The 16,321-nt window shown below is 38.7% G+C and overlaps 1 protein-coding gene across 2 annotated transcripts in view; it reads right to left on the bottom strand.

The window, feature by feature from the left end:
* Positions 1-2,604: 2,604 nt before the first annotated feature.
* DCAF10 (DDB1 and CUL4 associated factor 10) overlaps positions 2,605-16,321 on the bottom strand; it is a 41,177-nt gene continuing 27,460 nt past the window's right edge. For both annotated transcript variants that reach the window (XM_088793288.1, XM_019729144.3), the window contains 3 exons: positions 14,645-14,758; positions 11,886-12,031; positions 2,605-11,079 (listed from right to left, as the gene is read on the bottom strand). In XM_088793288.1, coding sequence (XP_088649414.1) covers positions 10,711-11,079; positions 11,886-12,031; positions 14,645-14,758 — 629 coding nt within the window. In that variant the 3' untranslated portion in view covers positions 2,605-10,710. The remainder of the gene's footprint in view (positions 11,080-11,885; positions 12,032-14,644; positions 14,759-16,321) is intronic.

The following is a 16,321-nucleotide window of genomic DNA, read 5'->3' on the forward strand; positions in this document are numbered from 1 at the left end:
CTTCAACATACAAGTTTTTTGGGGGACACGTGAAGTCCGTAACATGAGCTAAATAGCGGATGACTGTTCTTGATTATCCTCTAGCTATTTTTTAGTCTGAAAAATGTCTAGCTAATTTGAGGAAAAAAATTGTGTCAGGATTGTATGTATGTACAGGCACTGTTTTTCTTACCGCTCCTTGCACTGTTTGAATTGTGGAACTCAGCTGAAGTTGACGGACAAGGGCAAGAAGGAAGTATTCCTTAAAATAACTGTTGTGGCATTGACTGCTGCTTTGTTACTGTGGAAGTGCCATGAATGAAGGCAGTGCCGTGATTTAATCGTTCAGAGCAAGCACCTCCCTAGTTGCTCTCCTTTTCATCATCAACAAAAATAAAACATTCAGCTCGGGTTCTCTGGGAACCAGTCGGGGTTATGATAAGTCAGCAGTTACTTGCTCCTGATAGGGGGTACCCCAAAAAAGGGGAATGCATTTAGGTACATTGAGATGCTACCTTTTTGCTTCAGATGGTACTAGAAAAAAGGAGCTAATTTATCTTTCAGGGGTTCTATCTGTAGTAATAGGCGGCTCCTGTTATATAACTTCCTCCTTTCCCTCAGGCAAAAAGAAGCTTCAGAACTTTCCTTAACTCCTTTCATACTTTGCTAGGAAAATAATTTTTTTAAAAAATGTGCAGGTTTTCTTGAGCTCGCCACTCTTCAGTCCCCACTAAAAAAACAGCCATGGAGTTTGGAGACGTAATATTGTGTTTCCCCCGAAAATAAGACCTAGCCGGACAATCAGCTCTAATGCGTTTTTTGGAGCAAAAATTATTAAGACTGGGTATTCTATTAATTACATTATTATATTATAAAGGCCGGGTCTTACAGTAAAATAAGACCAAGTCTTATGTTAATTTTTGCTCCAAAAGACGCAGTAGAGCTTATTGTCCGGCTAGGTCTTATTTTCGGGGAAACAGTAGTAGGAAAAAATGGGTATGGGACTGAAGTACTTTTCATTTGTAATTTTCATGTAAAATATGAAGATAAAGAGTAAAGAGGTTCTGAGGTGAGGGCCTGAACTTGGAGAGTAAAAGATGTGATTTGCCTCGGGAAAGCTAGGGCGGAGTCCCAGAGGACGAAAAGACTTGCTGTTTGGAGTTCTTCCGAGTTTCTGCTACTTGTGGTCCAGGAACAGAAAGCATGTTGTTTTTGTGTCTGGGAGCAATACTAGATACATGTGAGTTTATATCAGCTCAAAATAGAGAAAAACTGAATCCCTGATAATTTCAATTTGCGCCTTTTATAATTTTTTGTTCACTTTATTTCGCAAATTTGACTTACATCTGCTCGGTGCTCTAAAACTGCCCTTATTTAAAGAGAAACCGTTTTAAGTTATAAGATTGTAGACTTGTTGAAAAATAACAAAGCATTGGGTGTCTGAGACAGATTCTAAAGTAAAAATTTAAACCTCCCTTGATGTCCCACTGGCTCCCAGGCGACATTAGGTCTCCTGTGACAGGTGATGACTGTCAGCCCGCTGTCTCCGTGGTGTCTGCTGTGTTCTTCCAGACAGTGTGAACGTGAGAGCAGGGACTGTCTTCTGATCATTGTATCCGCAGACCAGACGTTCTCAGAGATACCCGTTCAATGAATGACTCATAATCTGATCCCAGATGTTTTTATCACTATGACTCCCTATTTCAGAGACACTTGGAATTTCTTAGGAATTTGTCTTTTAAAAATCATCATGGGGAACTCATAATGTATGATTCCATTTAAGTGAAGTTGTAGAAGAGGCAGATCTATGGTGGGAAAGCTAGGGCTGCCTCTGGGAGGGATGCGGGCGGAGACGTGCCTGGGAAGGGGCATGTGGGGACTTTCTGGGGGGAAGGTAGGAAGCTGTATCTTGATAGGGGTTTGGGTTACACACGTGTATACATTTGGATAAACTTACTGGTGATATTTGTGTGCATCACACAGAAATTTTATAACAAAAGAAAAAACACTTGAAGGATATATATTGCTGAGGATTTTTAGAAGGATGGGTACCGATATCTGCAATTTATTCAAAATACAAAAAATTAAGATGGATTGCTGGATGGCATATTAGATAAGTGATAAAACAAGCCGAGTAAAATATTAATGGTAGAATCTTGGCAAACAGATGGTCACAGTAAGATTCTTCCAACTTTGCTGTATGTTGGAACATTTTCATAATAACCTGTTGAGAAAAATCATTAGGGGACTTATCACAATATGTGATGTTAGTGATATGTTGAGAGACTCAGTATAATTCTTTTAGTGTGTTAGTTAGACTGCCGTGAAATCATAGGCTACTACAGAAATACTTGCTAGAGGGGAGTACAGGCCTATGGCATAGTAATTCACTTACCTTTTCCGCTAGTCATAATGAAATGGCAACCACCTCCTCCCTTTCCTCAGGCCCACAATACCCCCCACAGATTGTGACAGGCCGGGGGATAAAATGGAGGCCAGTCAACTTATTTTTTCTTGAGACTACCCCGGAGGTGAAGAGTCTTATCTACCCCTTGAAGGCACCAAGGTAAAGATCATGATTTTCCTGCCAATACACTGCAACTTATAATAAATGCCAGGAAATCCTTTTAATTACAAACATTTATTAAGGACACACACAAAAATACTATTTAGGTAATAACTGCTTCATAAATACAATGTATTCAGAATAGATCTGATACTTTAACTTTTAAAAAGTAATCCTTTCACAATGAAATCTGGATCCTTCATTTGACTCAGACAAAACTTAGTCTTTTATAGTGAAGGGGCTTTTGCAAGTTAATGTCCGTGCAGCAGTTTGGTGGAACCATAATTTAAATGGCCTTCAATGGAAACAGTTCTTTCCCCCAAAAAGTTTAAAACAATGCTTTGAGTTGTCTCTGCCCTGGTTAACGTTTTGGTTGTTCCTTTTCTGGCAGTTGCAGCTCTTTACAGCTCACACTAGAGTGTGTATTTCTGCAGCAGTTTACTGTTTTTGAGTTAGAAGATAAGCCACAAAGCACCAGTCTGTTCCTGAGAAGGTAAGATGATCTTAGCTTAATTAACTGCTCAGTAACTTAAATATCGTGTTAAATTAGGGAAATCTTAGCTCTTGCTGAAGGAGTGCCAACTTGACAATGTACTGAATAGCATAGCTGATGGACGCATATTGTCCATCTAGAATGTCAACCTCCAAAGTTAAGATCTTCTCTGAACTGGCTTCCTTTATCTCCATAAAGATCCATGGGATCTGTCATCCATGAGAAATCAAAACCCTAACTGCATTTTCAGTATCTGTAGTTCTCAAGCGGTGGTATCCAGACCTATAGCACCAGCTGGGAACTGGTTAGAAATGCAACGTGGGGGCTCTCATCCCAGAAATCAGAAACTCTGGGTGTGGACCCAGCAGTCTGCGTTTTAACAGGCCCTCTAAGTGATCCTAACGCATGTTAGAGTTAACCACTTTTCATGTCCTCTGTCAGAAGGAAGGGCCTGGAAGAAAAATTAATGGACTTAAATTTGTGTTGTCTTAACCACTAAGTTTGTGGAAATTTATTACATCAGTAATAGGAAACTAAAATACATTTTAATTCATTAGTATAAATGCATGCCAAATAACCCTCTCCTTTTAAATAAAAAAGTTTTTAAATAGCCCATAGTATGTTAGTCATAGGAATAACAGAAATAGTGATAATTAGTGCTATCGTTAGTTAAATCAGTTTATCTAAATGCTTATGTTCATGAAATAATTGAAAGGGATTCACTCTATGTTTCTCTTCAGTGACTTACAAAAAAAATGAGTGTCCCAAATTTGTCATTTTTCTAATGAATTAAAATAGTATGGTAAAATGAACCACCAATCACACTTCAATATACAACAAGAAAACATCATTCTAGGGAACACTGAAAAAGAGCATGTTCTAAGTGTCTCTATATGAGAACCAATCCCTGTATACAGCTTGAAAAACAAAAGTAAAAATTAACCAACAAAATTCCTATTTATATGAATACAATTTCCACTGAATAAAGAACTAATTTATAAAACTCTGCAAAACATGATTCATATTGCATAAACTTATAAAAATGGCCAGAACATTAGTGAACAGTCGTGAATGGATCGGATCTTAGTAAATGTGTTTTCAGTGGAAAAGCCAATTGTATGTTTTTAGGACAGTGGCCTTCACAAAATGAAATGTGCTAACACCCGAGGAAGCACAAGATCCCTGGGAGTGCAGGAGGTACTGGAGAACTTTGAGTTTTTAAAAATCGAATTCTTTTAAAAAAAACATCTTAATTCTTTTTAAATTTCCTTTTTCTCTATACATGTTTTATAATGTACGTGTAGATCAGTACAATAGTATATGTATATATATAATTTATAAATAATCAAAATTTGGACTGTAGTCACTCGTTTTTGCTGATAGGGGTTACATGATGGAAAAAGTTTAGACTTTCACAAGAACCACCACGTCCCTCCTGTCACAGCCTTATGCCTGATTCTGGTCTAAAGATGAACACCTAAGCGATTTAATCAAAAATTTTCAAACTACTGCTAAATGCAAGTTTGCCATCAACCTTTTAATCAGGTTAACCACACACAAAAAGTGTGTCAAGTGTTTCAAAGTAGCATTTACTTTTTTTAAAGCACATTTTGAGGTAGACTTATACTAAATATATATTTGGCATATATAACATATTCAGTGCATATATTAATACAAGGTTTATTAAAACCTTAAAATTATATGTAGGTATCCATGTAGATAAAATAAATTCACCTACCACTCTACATTCATCCATTTGAAAAGTCAAAACAACTTAATTGAAAAGGTGAAAGCCGATTAAACTTTTAGAAAGCTTTTCTAATTCTGAAATGAAGAACATTTGATCTGCTAAAAAGTTTGGGAGGGAGGTACTTAGTTCTAATTTCAGATTTTAGAAGTTATTTTACCAAATCATTCACTTTATGGCTAGTTTTCAATGAATGTGAATATCTTTACCAGAAGGTAGGTAAAAGATACTATAATTTTTGCTATAGTTTGTTTCCACCATGTCAAAATGATAATATCCAAGCTGGGCCAGTGACATAACTTGTGAACCCAGTGCGAAACAAAAATGAAGGCCCCTTGTTCAAAAAATTAAGAATTTCAAGATGGCTTCAGCACAGCATTAAACCAAACATGGGGCCTTGCTCAGTGCAGGGCCCTGTGTGACTGCACAGGTCACACACCCATGAAGCCATCCCTGCATCTAAGTCTATTTCAGCTGCAGCTATGGAATATTAAAACCTTAGTTACCTTTGTCCCTTGAATTTCAAGTACTGGACTAGGCATATAGTAGGGATTCAAATGTTGGTTGAGTGAAAAATAGTCTTAACTAGCCGTTTTCCAGATCAGTAAGAAATGCTTAGTTTTTCTGACCTTCTGGTCAGAAAAAACATTACTCTGATGAATACAGTCTATTCATTGTAATAATAAATGATGGATTTCTCTAGTACTGAATAATCTGCACAATACAATCTAGCTTCATAAGAATTTGAGGCCACATATGGTGGAGGTTCATTTGATTCATTCAAAAAACATTGATTGAACAACTACTCTGTCAGGTCCTGTACCGGGCACTGAGGAGACAATAAATAAGATAGCCCCTGCCCCCAAGGAGCTTACAGTCTAGTATAAGAATTTACAGCACCTCAGAGCCCAGTGAGAAAACTTCCTTGTGTCTAGTATATTATCTGGAACACTCCAAATTTCCTGAAAATGGAATCTAAAATTTACTAGAAAGAACAGTTTAAAAATGGAAGACGCAGTGAAATTTAAAATAAAACTCATATAGTCAATCTTTAATGTAAAAACCATGAAATCTAAATGAGGAAGAAACTTAGGAAAACTGAAAATTCTATCTATTTTAAATACTTTGGACCAGATTTAAATTTTAAAAATTATTTTATTATCTCTGGGTGACATTTTCATTTACAGTGACGTTTATATACACATACATACAGGAGGTGAGTGTATGTGAGATGTGTTCCTTGGAGCTTTTGACAGAACCCATATTTCTATCACTATTTATAACTAAAGAGCAGTATACAGGTAAATTTGAGACTTTCCTTTAGATAATAATTTCCATTATTATTTGAAGGGAGAAATTCTTAGGGAATTATCTTTAAGGGTAGAAATTTTGGTACAATCTTATTCTGCAATGAAACTAAACTGTGTCTTTGTAACAACGTGTGATAATTTAAGCATGTATTTTAATGGGTATTGACAAAGTTTAATGGCATCAGAAATACTCTGTAAGTCTATCTGGATTTGGTTTTGTTTTTTTTCCCTCTGCATTCTTCTTTTTTTTTTAAAAGCATGAAAGACCCCTGTGCAAGCACAGAGCCTTTGTTGTCGCTTTGCTATTCTTTGGTGCACTGCTGTTTACCCCTTACTTGAGCAACATCCTTAGTTTGTAGTATTTTACTTAGTGGCAACTGAAAAAACCGCTAGCCTAGGCTTTAACTGGAAACTTCTATTATCCAGAAGGTTACTGTGAACCGGTCAGAAAGGTAGTAAGCAACCAAAGAGCTGTCTCAAAGACTGCACCCAGAGCTTGTCCAGCTGTCAGCACTAAGCAGGCTTGGTTATCTCAGGTCCCAGCTCACAGCAGATGAACACAGCGCATTAGAAGGAAACGGGGAGCCTGTTAGAGGCGGGCATATTGATAGTGTGGTAGGAGACATAACAAACTACTTAGCAGATATAAAACATTTTTAAATTAAAAAAAAATCCAGCAATCTGAGGCAAATGATTATATATACCTCAGGGCTGAGGGAACCACTTTATAATAATTGATATTAACTCACATTTATTATAGCCCTTTACATTTTATGAAGTATTTTATATACATCAGAGCTCATTAGATATTTGTAATGACACATGAATATAACTTTTACTTTTTATCATGAAAGTGAATTATACCCAGCATGCTGTTTAAGAAGGCAGGGAGGTATACTAACATATCTGAAACACTTGCATCAAAAAATAATTACAAGTTTTAAATTTTGGCACTTAAGAGATACACATGAGTTATCCCAAAATTCACATATATGCTTTCCTTCATGACAAACACAGGGTGTTACTTAGTGACATTTCATAGCTCTCTGTGACTGCTGGTCACTAAATCGGGATGATTGTCAGCAGTAAATTATCAGAATAGTTCTAAACACAAGCTTGACAGCTATTTATGGGTGCCAATACCACATACTCTGACTAATATGGGACACACTAGGCTTCTACAAGATTCTCAGCATGTTTTTCCTGTATTGCACTTCCTAGCAAACAAAACTTGAATACTAATGGTATAATGTGATCTTGGTTCTAGACACAGGAGTGGGGAGCATGATTTACCTTTTCCTTGCTTGTTTTTATCAAGTTTTTGGTATAGCTTCTTCTCAGGGATGTAACAAGGAGAATAAAAAAATTTACATGTTCTTTGGGCTTCTGAGAAAAAAAGACCACACACATTTTCAAAGATTAAAATAGAGGTCTCTTCTGCTTTAGCCACTTCATTTTCACAATTGAAAATAAGCAACTGCGGTATATTTGATGTTCCTAAACTCATTTAACATCGCATTGCCATAAATATGCTGTTCTGCAGAAAGCTTTTTAAAACAAAAGTATAATTTATATTACAGTTACCAACGATTATACTATATTACCAGTTATAATACATTTACCAATTATCATGAATAAAAATGACTGAATCAAATTTAAAGTAAAAAACACCAGATTAGATTTTATACTCTAAGTGAAAAGGGACCTTGAAATTGTAAGATGTGGTTTCCTCCCATAGTAAAGCCGTTCCTGGACACCTTTAATTCCTTGATTAATATCCCTGATGACGGTTAATCATGACCATATCTAAAAGAGACGGGGGTTGTTTTATTGAGTTTGCTGGTTGTGAATTTGTAATTCTCATCTGTGTGGCTCTGCATCTTCCATTTTTCTTTATTTTATAGCTACTTATCCTGGTTAACGATTTTTAGTTAACAATGGAGTGTATGTATGCCCTGCAGTTTATGGTATTAATTCTAATGAAAATTACCAACCTTGCAACCATTCTTTTACATGGGGCAGAAGGTAAGCCAGGGCCATAATAAAGAACTTCCAGAGGATGCTAAACAAGTAAATTAAGAGGCCAGCGTATCATCCTTTACAAACTACAGGGCAAAATGGCAGAGTAGTGAGCACAGGCTTTGGACTACAGCAGGCAGATCTAGGTTTGCATCCTGGTGCTGGCATCAGGTGCTGTGACTTAAGACAAATCACTTATTCTTTCTGACCCTCTATTTCCTCCAGAATAAATTGGTGCTCATGCCACCTACCTTGCAAGTTTTCTGTGAGGGTTAGGAGTAAAGTACGTACATCGTTTGATACCTGATAGATGCTCTATAGTGGTTAAAGAATCCTGAACTGAAATTTAGACTTGGGCGACATGTGTGCCCAGCATCTGACATAGAACTGTCTCCAAAGGGGATGTAATTTATGGGACCTTCTTTTGATTATCAATACAATTGTCATACTTAGTAGCTTATTTTTAATGTTAACCTTGAGTGTTTTTGCCTCCAAAACTTTATTTTCTTTTAAATATGTTTTTTAAAAAGTTTATGGCAAACCCGTGTTTTCACTGCACTTCACTGTAATTTTTTGGATAACCAAAAAGTTTCCATTTTTTTTAACATCCATGGTAAGTCGATCTAATTTTTAAAATTTGTCCTAGAGCCAACATTGTTCCAAGTGAGATGTAATCTCTATACATGTGTGTGAATGGCTGTCAGTAGGTCCTACAAAGAAATGTCATTTTTATTCATGTATTTGGGTTGCTTAAACATTTGTATAAGATTTAAAATACTTTTCTTATGGTTGGAATTCTCAGCATCTACTCCCATGTCTTCCTTTTTCATCTATTGGCCAGTTTAAGGGTATTCACAATAATATAACTTAAAAACAAAAAAAGTGTTCATGAGTCATTGTTTTAACAGACAGCATAATACAGTAGAAATTGCCCTGAGCAAGGAATTAGGAGACTTGAATTCAAGTCCTGGTTCTGCCACTAATTTTTCAGGATGGCCATAGGCAAGTCACTTATCTTCTCTCATTCGTTAAATAATCAGACTGACTCCATTTTACGGTATTTTCTACCTCTGAAATTGCTTTCATTTACTTGTTTTTCAATAATCAAAACACATTCTGGGCGCTGGTGTCCAGCAGCTGATGGTACAGAAGTATTTACTGAGGTTGAATGAGCCAGGGACCACCTGCATAAAGATTACTTGAGGTTCCTGTTAAAAACAGATTCTCGTCCTCTCCCTGGCGGAATCAGGAGCTCCTAAGAGGAGCGCATTTTCTGTATTTTTCACAAGCTCCTCGATTATAACGCATCCTAACGTTTGAGAACCACTGGCCTAAAAGAATGTGATCTAAGAGGGAAAAACTAGCATGTGGCTTAAATCATTCCAGCCTCTGGGAAATCCCTTCCACACAGAACACCATCCAAAGTGGAGGAGACGAGAAGAAAGCTGCTTACTTCAGCAGACCGGTCGGCCTTGTGCCTGAGCCCTCCCTGGTGCTTTTTACTTGCTGTGTTCCTTACAAAACACAACCAAAGGCCTTCATATCAGCTCTTGGTCTCGACATCCAGCTCACTGACTACCAGTTTTGCCCACAGCTTGAAGAAGACTTGCGGTTCTCTCCTCACAAATGCGAAGAAAGTTGAGCTTGCACCAGCTGGCTCAAAGAAGAAATATGACTAAAACACACCTCTTTACTCTCAATTCCCCCTCCACCCCAATACTATATAACATGTCATCCTGTGTGATTCAGATAATCTGGCAGAGAAAACAAAATCTGACCACATTGTTCTAGTTACTCTGTGGTCAGACAGTGTACTGATCCAATAAATAAATCCTCTTCTATACAATAGAAATGACGAAGCCCACTCCTTCTCCTCTTTTCCTTTCTAATGCTGACAAGAACAAGATACCAAGTAAGGGAACGTGCTAGGGATTTTGAAATTCGTCAAGTAAATTACAAAGAGAGGTGGTAATGTTCCTTCTAGAATTTCACCCACAAAAATTCCCTCTCATGGTGAAAAAAGATACATAATTTTAACAGGAAGCTTAAAAGACATTGTGTTGCAAGATTATCTGTTAGGAGAATAATGTCATTATCTGTGCTCATCATAGAGAAACATACAGCAAATTTAAAAGGCCAAGTATACTGATAAGTGAAGATGAAATTTCTTCTCAACAGCCAATGTGCCAACATCAAACTTCTGGGTTTTATTGTAGTATCATGGGTTTCTCCCAACTCAACCCAAACTTCTGCCAAATGTCCACAAAATTCACACCAAAATAAAATAAAAAAAAGAAGAAAGAAAAGAAAGAAACTTGACAAGAGCTACCATGCGATCACCAGAAGAGCTGGAGCTCAGTGGCACAGGCCAGCAGGAGCTGAGGAATGCGGCAAAGGTGATGCTGCAGAGTCTAACTTGGCGACGCCCCTACGAAGCCGGACAACCAAGCACTCAGGTCACAGGTGTGTTCACAGACCTATAAGAAACAGGATCTTGACCCAGACTTTTAAGATCTTCTAAAAGAAAATACTTCACCTAAATTGAAGTAATTTATAAATCAAACACCAGAAGAGTTCCTTATTTGATAAGTTGTGCCTAAAACTTTGGCTGATACAAAGAAACCCGTCCACTAAGGCACCCTGAGGCAATCTGACAATGTGTGGGAGAGAACTTTGTGGTCAGTACCACGTCATTATGCGAGTACAGAGAACGGATCACCCGAAGGGGACTGGCTTCGCTGGGCAAACAGTCAATAAGTTCACTGCACTGTTTGTCAAATCCCAACAAGCGAATGCCGTAGCCGTGTGGGGAAGAAATCATTCGGCCATCAGGGCTGAAGCAGAGTTCTTTGATATAACCCCGGCCTACATTGGCTTCTTCAATGTAATGAGTCAGTCGTAGGGGACAGCGAGGTGAGACAGGTCTCACGGGAGGGCCTTCTTGGAATTCATAGACACAAGTCCACTAGAGGGAGAGAAGAGAGACAAACCAAAGTTATAGAGCCCCAGATAGGGCTACAGATATTCCTTTTTTAAAAAAGCTCCATAGGATGCCAAAGCCACAGAATTGTTGGAAGAAATCATTCATGTGAATGCCACCCCTTTTCCAACTAACAAACCTGTAGGCCCCACACCTTCTTATCTTCATAAGCTACGGTTACTTTGTGCGGTTAAAAGGCTTTAAAGCCTTTTATTCCCAGAGGCCACTGTGACGTCTGTACTGATAATTCCCTTTTCTGAGAGTAACAACAATCTTCATATTTAAAAAATTCTAGGGTTAAGACATTCATGCTTTAGAATGACTCTCCTACATACTTCAAAGGCTCCTCTCTCCTTCTTTCAGCTGTGGCTTCTAAAGCTAGTGAGATCCTTGGAAGACTCCTGCTTTCCAGAGTGGTGAAAATCATAACATAATATGAGACCTTTGCCCCTACTCATCAGTTTAGTCCTTTCCTTTCCCAAAGTTTCCTTGGTTTTTAAAAAGAAACAATTACAATACCCAATTGGCTTAGCAAAACCACACATTTAGTCAGCCTAGCTGAAATATCTCAGTCCTGAGTTTACCATATAAAGGCTTTTTTTTTTTTTTTTTTTTTTTTTACAATGTGATGAAGGAGGAAAGAAGCTGGTCACAGTCTGAGCTGATCATTGCTTTAAAGCACTTCCCAGCTTGCCAAGCCCAGGCCAAAGAGGAGGAAGAAGGGTTTTCAAGGGAGAAAGATGCCACGAGCCCAGACCGCCCTGATGAAGGTAGAGGGCTGCTGCCAGTACCTCCTGATCGTCAGTGTTGCTTGAGCACCGAAGAAGAGTGGCCCAGCCTTTTGGGTGCAGCTGTAAGGACGTGATGCAGTTTCCACGGTCTCTCTCACCAGGAACTTCAGGAGTTAAGACTTCAAGACTATTTCGTGGTGAAACTCCTAAGATACAAGAAAATTAGTGTGTGGGATTTGTATTATCAGAGGACTAATGCAGCTCATCAAAGCTTTGATTTCTCTCAGCCACCGCCCATGCTTTCATTCCTTTGCCTGCCTTATGCTACCACGGTGCCCTCAATGTATGGGGTGTGAGTCTCTTTTGGGTGAGGTGGAAAAGGTATGACAAGGACTAAAGAAGTTTCTGCAGTAGGAATCACTGATGACGTAAGGCTACGGATGAAAGCTGACTAGAGGTCCTTTTGATTTGGATCAACATCTCAGAAAGCTCTTTATTTAAGTAAAACCCAAGTATGTGACATGAAAGGAAATCTGGAAAAGTAAAAGATAACAATTCTCATCTCAGAGGCCCTGGTGCTCTCCAGTCCAGAGAAAAATATTTGGAAGCCATGGAGACGGCCTTTATATAAAAGAATGCCGATTAGGTGTACGAGGAGCAGGACTGAGTGGCAACCAAGGGCAGTGCTATAAACAACAAGCAGATCTGTAGTTTGGAGGTGCTGGAGGACACTTCACATAGAGGCGTGTCAAAACCAGGGGGGGAGACTGCCCACCATACCTCTTCCTACTCTGCTATGGCCCATCTTTTCCTTCTATCTCGCCCTCAATGAAAGTGACTGCTGTCGTAAGTCCCAAAGCGACTAATGGGAGTATATCATATCCCTCAGTACGTGGAGAACCACTTTCCCAGACAGTGAGGAAGCAGCTTAGAAATTTAATATCAAGAAAAATATTTCAACCCTTTTCTGCCCGTGGAAGGAGTTACTTTAAAGATAATGGGCTCCCTTTGTCAGACACTTTGTGAATTGTTTCTCAAAACGATGTGTTATCTTCTTTTAAAAGATTCCCTTTAGATTCCTACAGTATTGATGGAAGCCTTGAAGCTCTAAATTACACTGTTACAACCAAACTATACCTAAATAATGATTTTACATGTGATTGAACTTTAATAACAGTTTTTGAGAAAAACAAACTCCTATTTCAAGAATTTTAGAAATCTATAAAAGAGCAGAATAGAAACCCATTCTAAATAGCTGAACAGTGGTTTTCAAGCTGTGATCCTTGGAGGTTCCTCAAGAGTTGGCAAAAGGGGGGAACCACCTGGGGACCAGGGTGGGGAAGACTAGAGGGTCCAGGGCTTTCCCTAATTTCCCTGGAACCAGAGTTAACCCTAAGAATCCAGAGGAGATTTCATGTCAAAAATAGAGTTCGAATCCTGAAATGAGTCAGAAAGCCTCTGCTCTATGCAGCTGTCACACCTGCCTAAGTACAGTGTTAAGTATTTTGACACGTGAAGACCCAGGCTTTCCAACATTCCGAGTAATTGACCTATAAGCCCCACTTTCTTCTCTCTTCTCCCAAATTTTCTTGTTCTCCCTGCCCAGGACCCCAATACATCATCTCTTCTCATAGGCCCAACTCTCTATAACATGTAATGGCTGTAAAGTTTTGTTTTGGGGTTTACTAATACACGAGCAAGCACGTTAACTATTCTTAAATTAAGTTTCTTTTTCTCATAGATGATTTAGTTAATCAATAAAGATTTTTCTCAGTGATTATTAAGAGCCTTGGTTTATTTCCCATAGCCAAAGGAGAAGAAGAACAGGTAAAATCTGCAAAAGAAGTTTTTGCTACTAATCAAAGGAGAAATGTTATACATCTGGGTATAAATCTCTAAATTTAAGAAGCGTTTTCAACCTTGAAGTGAAACATCACAGTCTTTAACATCCAGAGGAAACTGGGTAAACTATAGGTTAGGTTAGGAAGGGTTCTCAAACCATTCTACTCACATAGTAGGCATGCAACATAATCAAGTATGCATTTATCAAGCACTTCGCAGGTGAGGCCACCCAGGGAAAACATAAATTAGAAGTTTAATGTATAGTCCCTTCCCTAAGTAGGTAGGAAACATGTTTATCTCCAAAAGGTAACCTCAAATTATAAAAAACCGTATCTGACCATCAGTCCAGAGAGAGGACAAACAAAACGTGCTGTAAGAGTTTAGATATGAATTAGTTTGGAGAGGGATGGTAGGAGAAATCTGCATAGGTAGAAAGCATTTCAATTAGGGGGTGGAAGGAAGAAGCTGAGCAGCTAGTTCTGCCCGAGTGGGTGGGGAATAACTGGCAAAGGCAGAGTGGGGCCAGATGTAGCTCAGGTTACCCCACCAGACCTCCGAGCCTACCAGGCATTGCTCAGCTAAGGACGTGGCAGGGCGAAAAGCCTACTGGGCTGGAACCAGGTGACTTCCACAAGCACCTGATAAACCCATCCCCTTAGATTTATACAGAACAGTCATGTGTAATCTCATTCAATTTCCACAACTTTGATTGGAATCTACATTTCCCAACTACTTCCTCTCTAAACTACATTGAGCTAAATCCAGGACATAAAACCACAGCTTAAATTCCAACAAAGATTTAAGCCCAAGATATTTAACACTAGAGACTCTCTTTAGCTGTTGGAAAAATGATAACTTGAGGGGCAAGGGATAGCCTCATCTCTATTGGCTAACTTTATGGATTAACACCAAACCAAAAGAAAGCTATTTGGTAGACTCTGTTGTTGCAGGATTATAAAATCCAATTTTTAACCTACCTTCTCTTTGCGAGGCTCGTGACAGGTGTTTCTCAGAAGATGAATTAGAGTCACTATGATGACAAGGTGAACCAGAAACTCTAGGGCCAGATGAACTCGATGAAGTGGTCAGATCTTGAAAATAAAAAAAGTTCTGACAATACACCTAGCAAAACTCTGGTAATGTCTCTTAACTTTTAAATCATCTACTTGAACTCTACTGTTAAAATCCATCTGAAACAGCGAGTACATCATGTCCACTTAAAACTGGCTTATAACTAATACTGAGGTAGGATAGCTCTTTGAAGTGGTCTAAAGCCTGGTGCCTTTCTAAAAGCTTTTATGCATGAAAGGTATGACTTGTTTAAGTGAAATAAAAATGAAAACCCACGGTCGGCCCAGTGGCTCAGGTAGTTGGAGCGCTGTGCTCCCAACGCCCAGGTCGCCAGTTCGATTCCCACATGGGCCAGTGAGCTGCGCCCTCTACAGCTAAGATTGTGAGTAACGGCTCTCCCTGGAGCTGGGCTGCCGTGTGCTGCCAGGAGCAGCCGGTGGCCAGCCAGCGAGAGCGGCTGTGAGCAGCCAACCGACAGCCTCCGCTGGGGGTTGCGCAAGGCTCATAATACCAGCATGGGCCATGGTGCTGTGTCCTACACAACTAGACTGAGAAACAACGGCTTGAACCGGAGTGGGGGGATGTGGGGGGGCTCGGGGGAGGGGGCGGGAGAAGGGGAGGGGAAAAAAAAAGAGAAACCAAATAAACATAGGAGCATTTTTGGTTCCTCATCATTTCTGTAATGAAATGGAACAAGAAAACTGAATAAGAATGGAAACAACTGTTCAGCCTATTGTTTAATGTTAGAATAGGGTCCAAACATCAGGCCCATTACTGAGAACATGAACAGATGGTTCCTAAAGCATACCAAAAACTTCTATCATTCTTGAAATTATGTGAATATTATCTTAGAACTGCAATACAAACTTTACATTGAGTTTGATACATTACTCCAAATAGCAATTTATGTCATCACACTTTTTTAGTGGCCCCACATTTCTGTGGGGACTTCTTATTAATCTAATTCCTTTTGCTGTTATTAAGTATCAGAATTACCCTGAGAAGACAGAAAAACCTTGATGGTTTTTGAATCAAAAAATGCCAAATAGACCTCTAAATCACTTTTGCTCACTAAGCTCAAGTTAATTATTAATGTTTAACCTAAAAAAAAAAATTCTGAATCCAAAAGGATTATACTTGCATACTTATGAAATCCCATGCTTGCAAATAAGTTGGTAAAACTTAAATTTTTACTTTTAGCAGTGAAATTAGAAAATTGCAGTACAATGAGGCATCTTCAGAAGTGGCCCTGTGCGCACAGGAGAAAGATTCTAACCATTTGAACCTGATTTTTAATAGCAATGTATGAACATTATGTGTTCCAAATGATTAAGTCTTTTTTTTCTGGGTTCTTGTTCATAAACACAATATTATAAACATTGGTTATGTTCCCAGATCAGCCCTCTTTTTCCCCAAAGGTAGATGAAATAGTCTCTATTACATAATATAGATAAATTATAGTGCGTAAGTTTTTCTGAGCACTAATTTCACTTAAATCTAATGGAATCAGCAACGGGAGAAGAAAGGGCTTTAGCAAGAGGGTGTTTAGGGGTCATGACATAAGATGGCACCAGCTATCTGTG

Source organism: Rhinolophus sinicus, chromosome 16 (genome assembly GCF_057876585.1).
Source record: "Rhinolophus sinicus isolate RSI-liver-muscle chromosome 16, RSI-T2T, whole genome shotgun sequence".
Classification (NCBI taxonomy): Eukaryota; Metazoa; Chordata; class Mammalia; order Chiroptera; family Rhinolophidae; genus Rhinolophus; species Rhinolophus sinicus.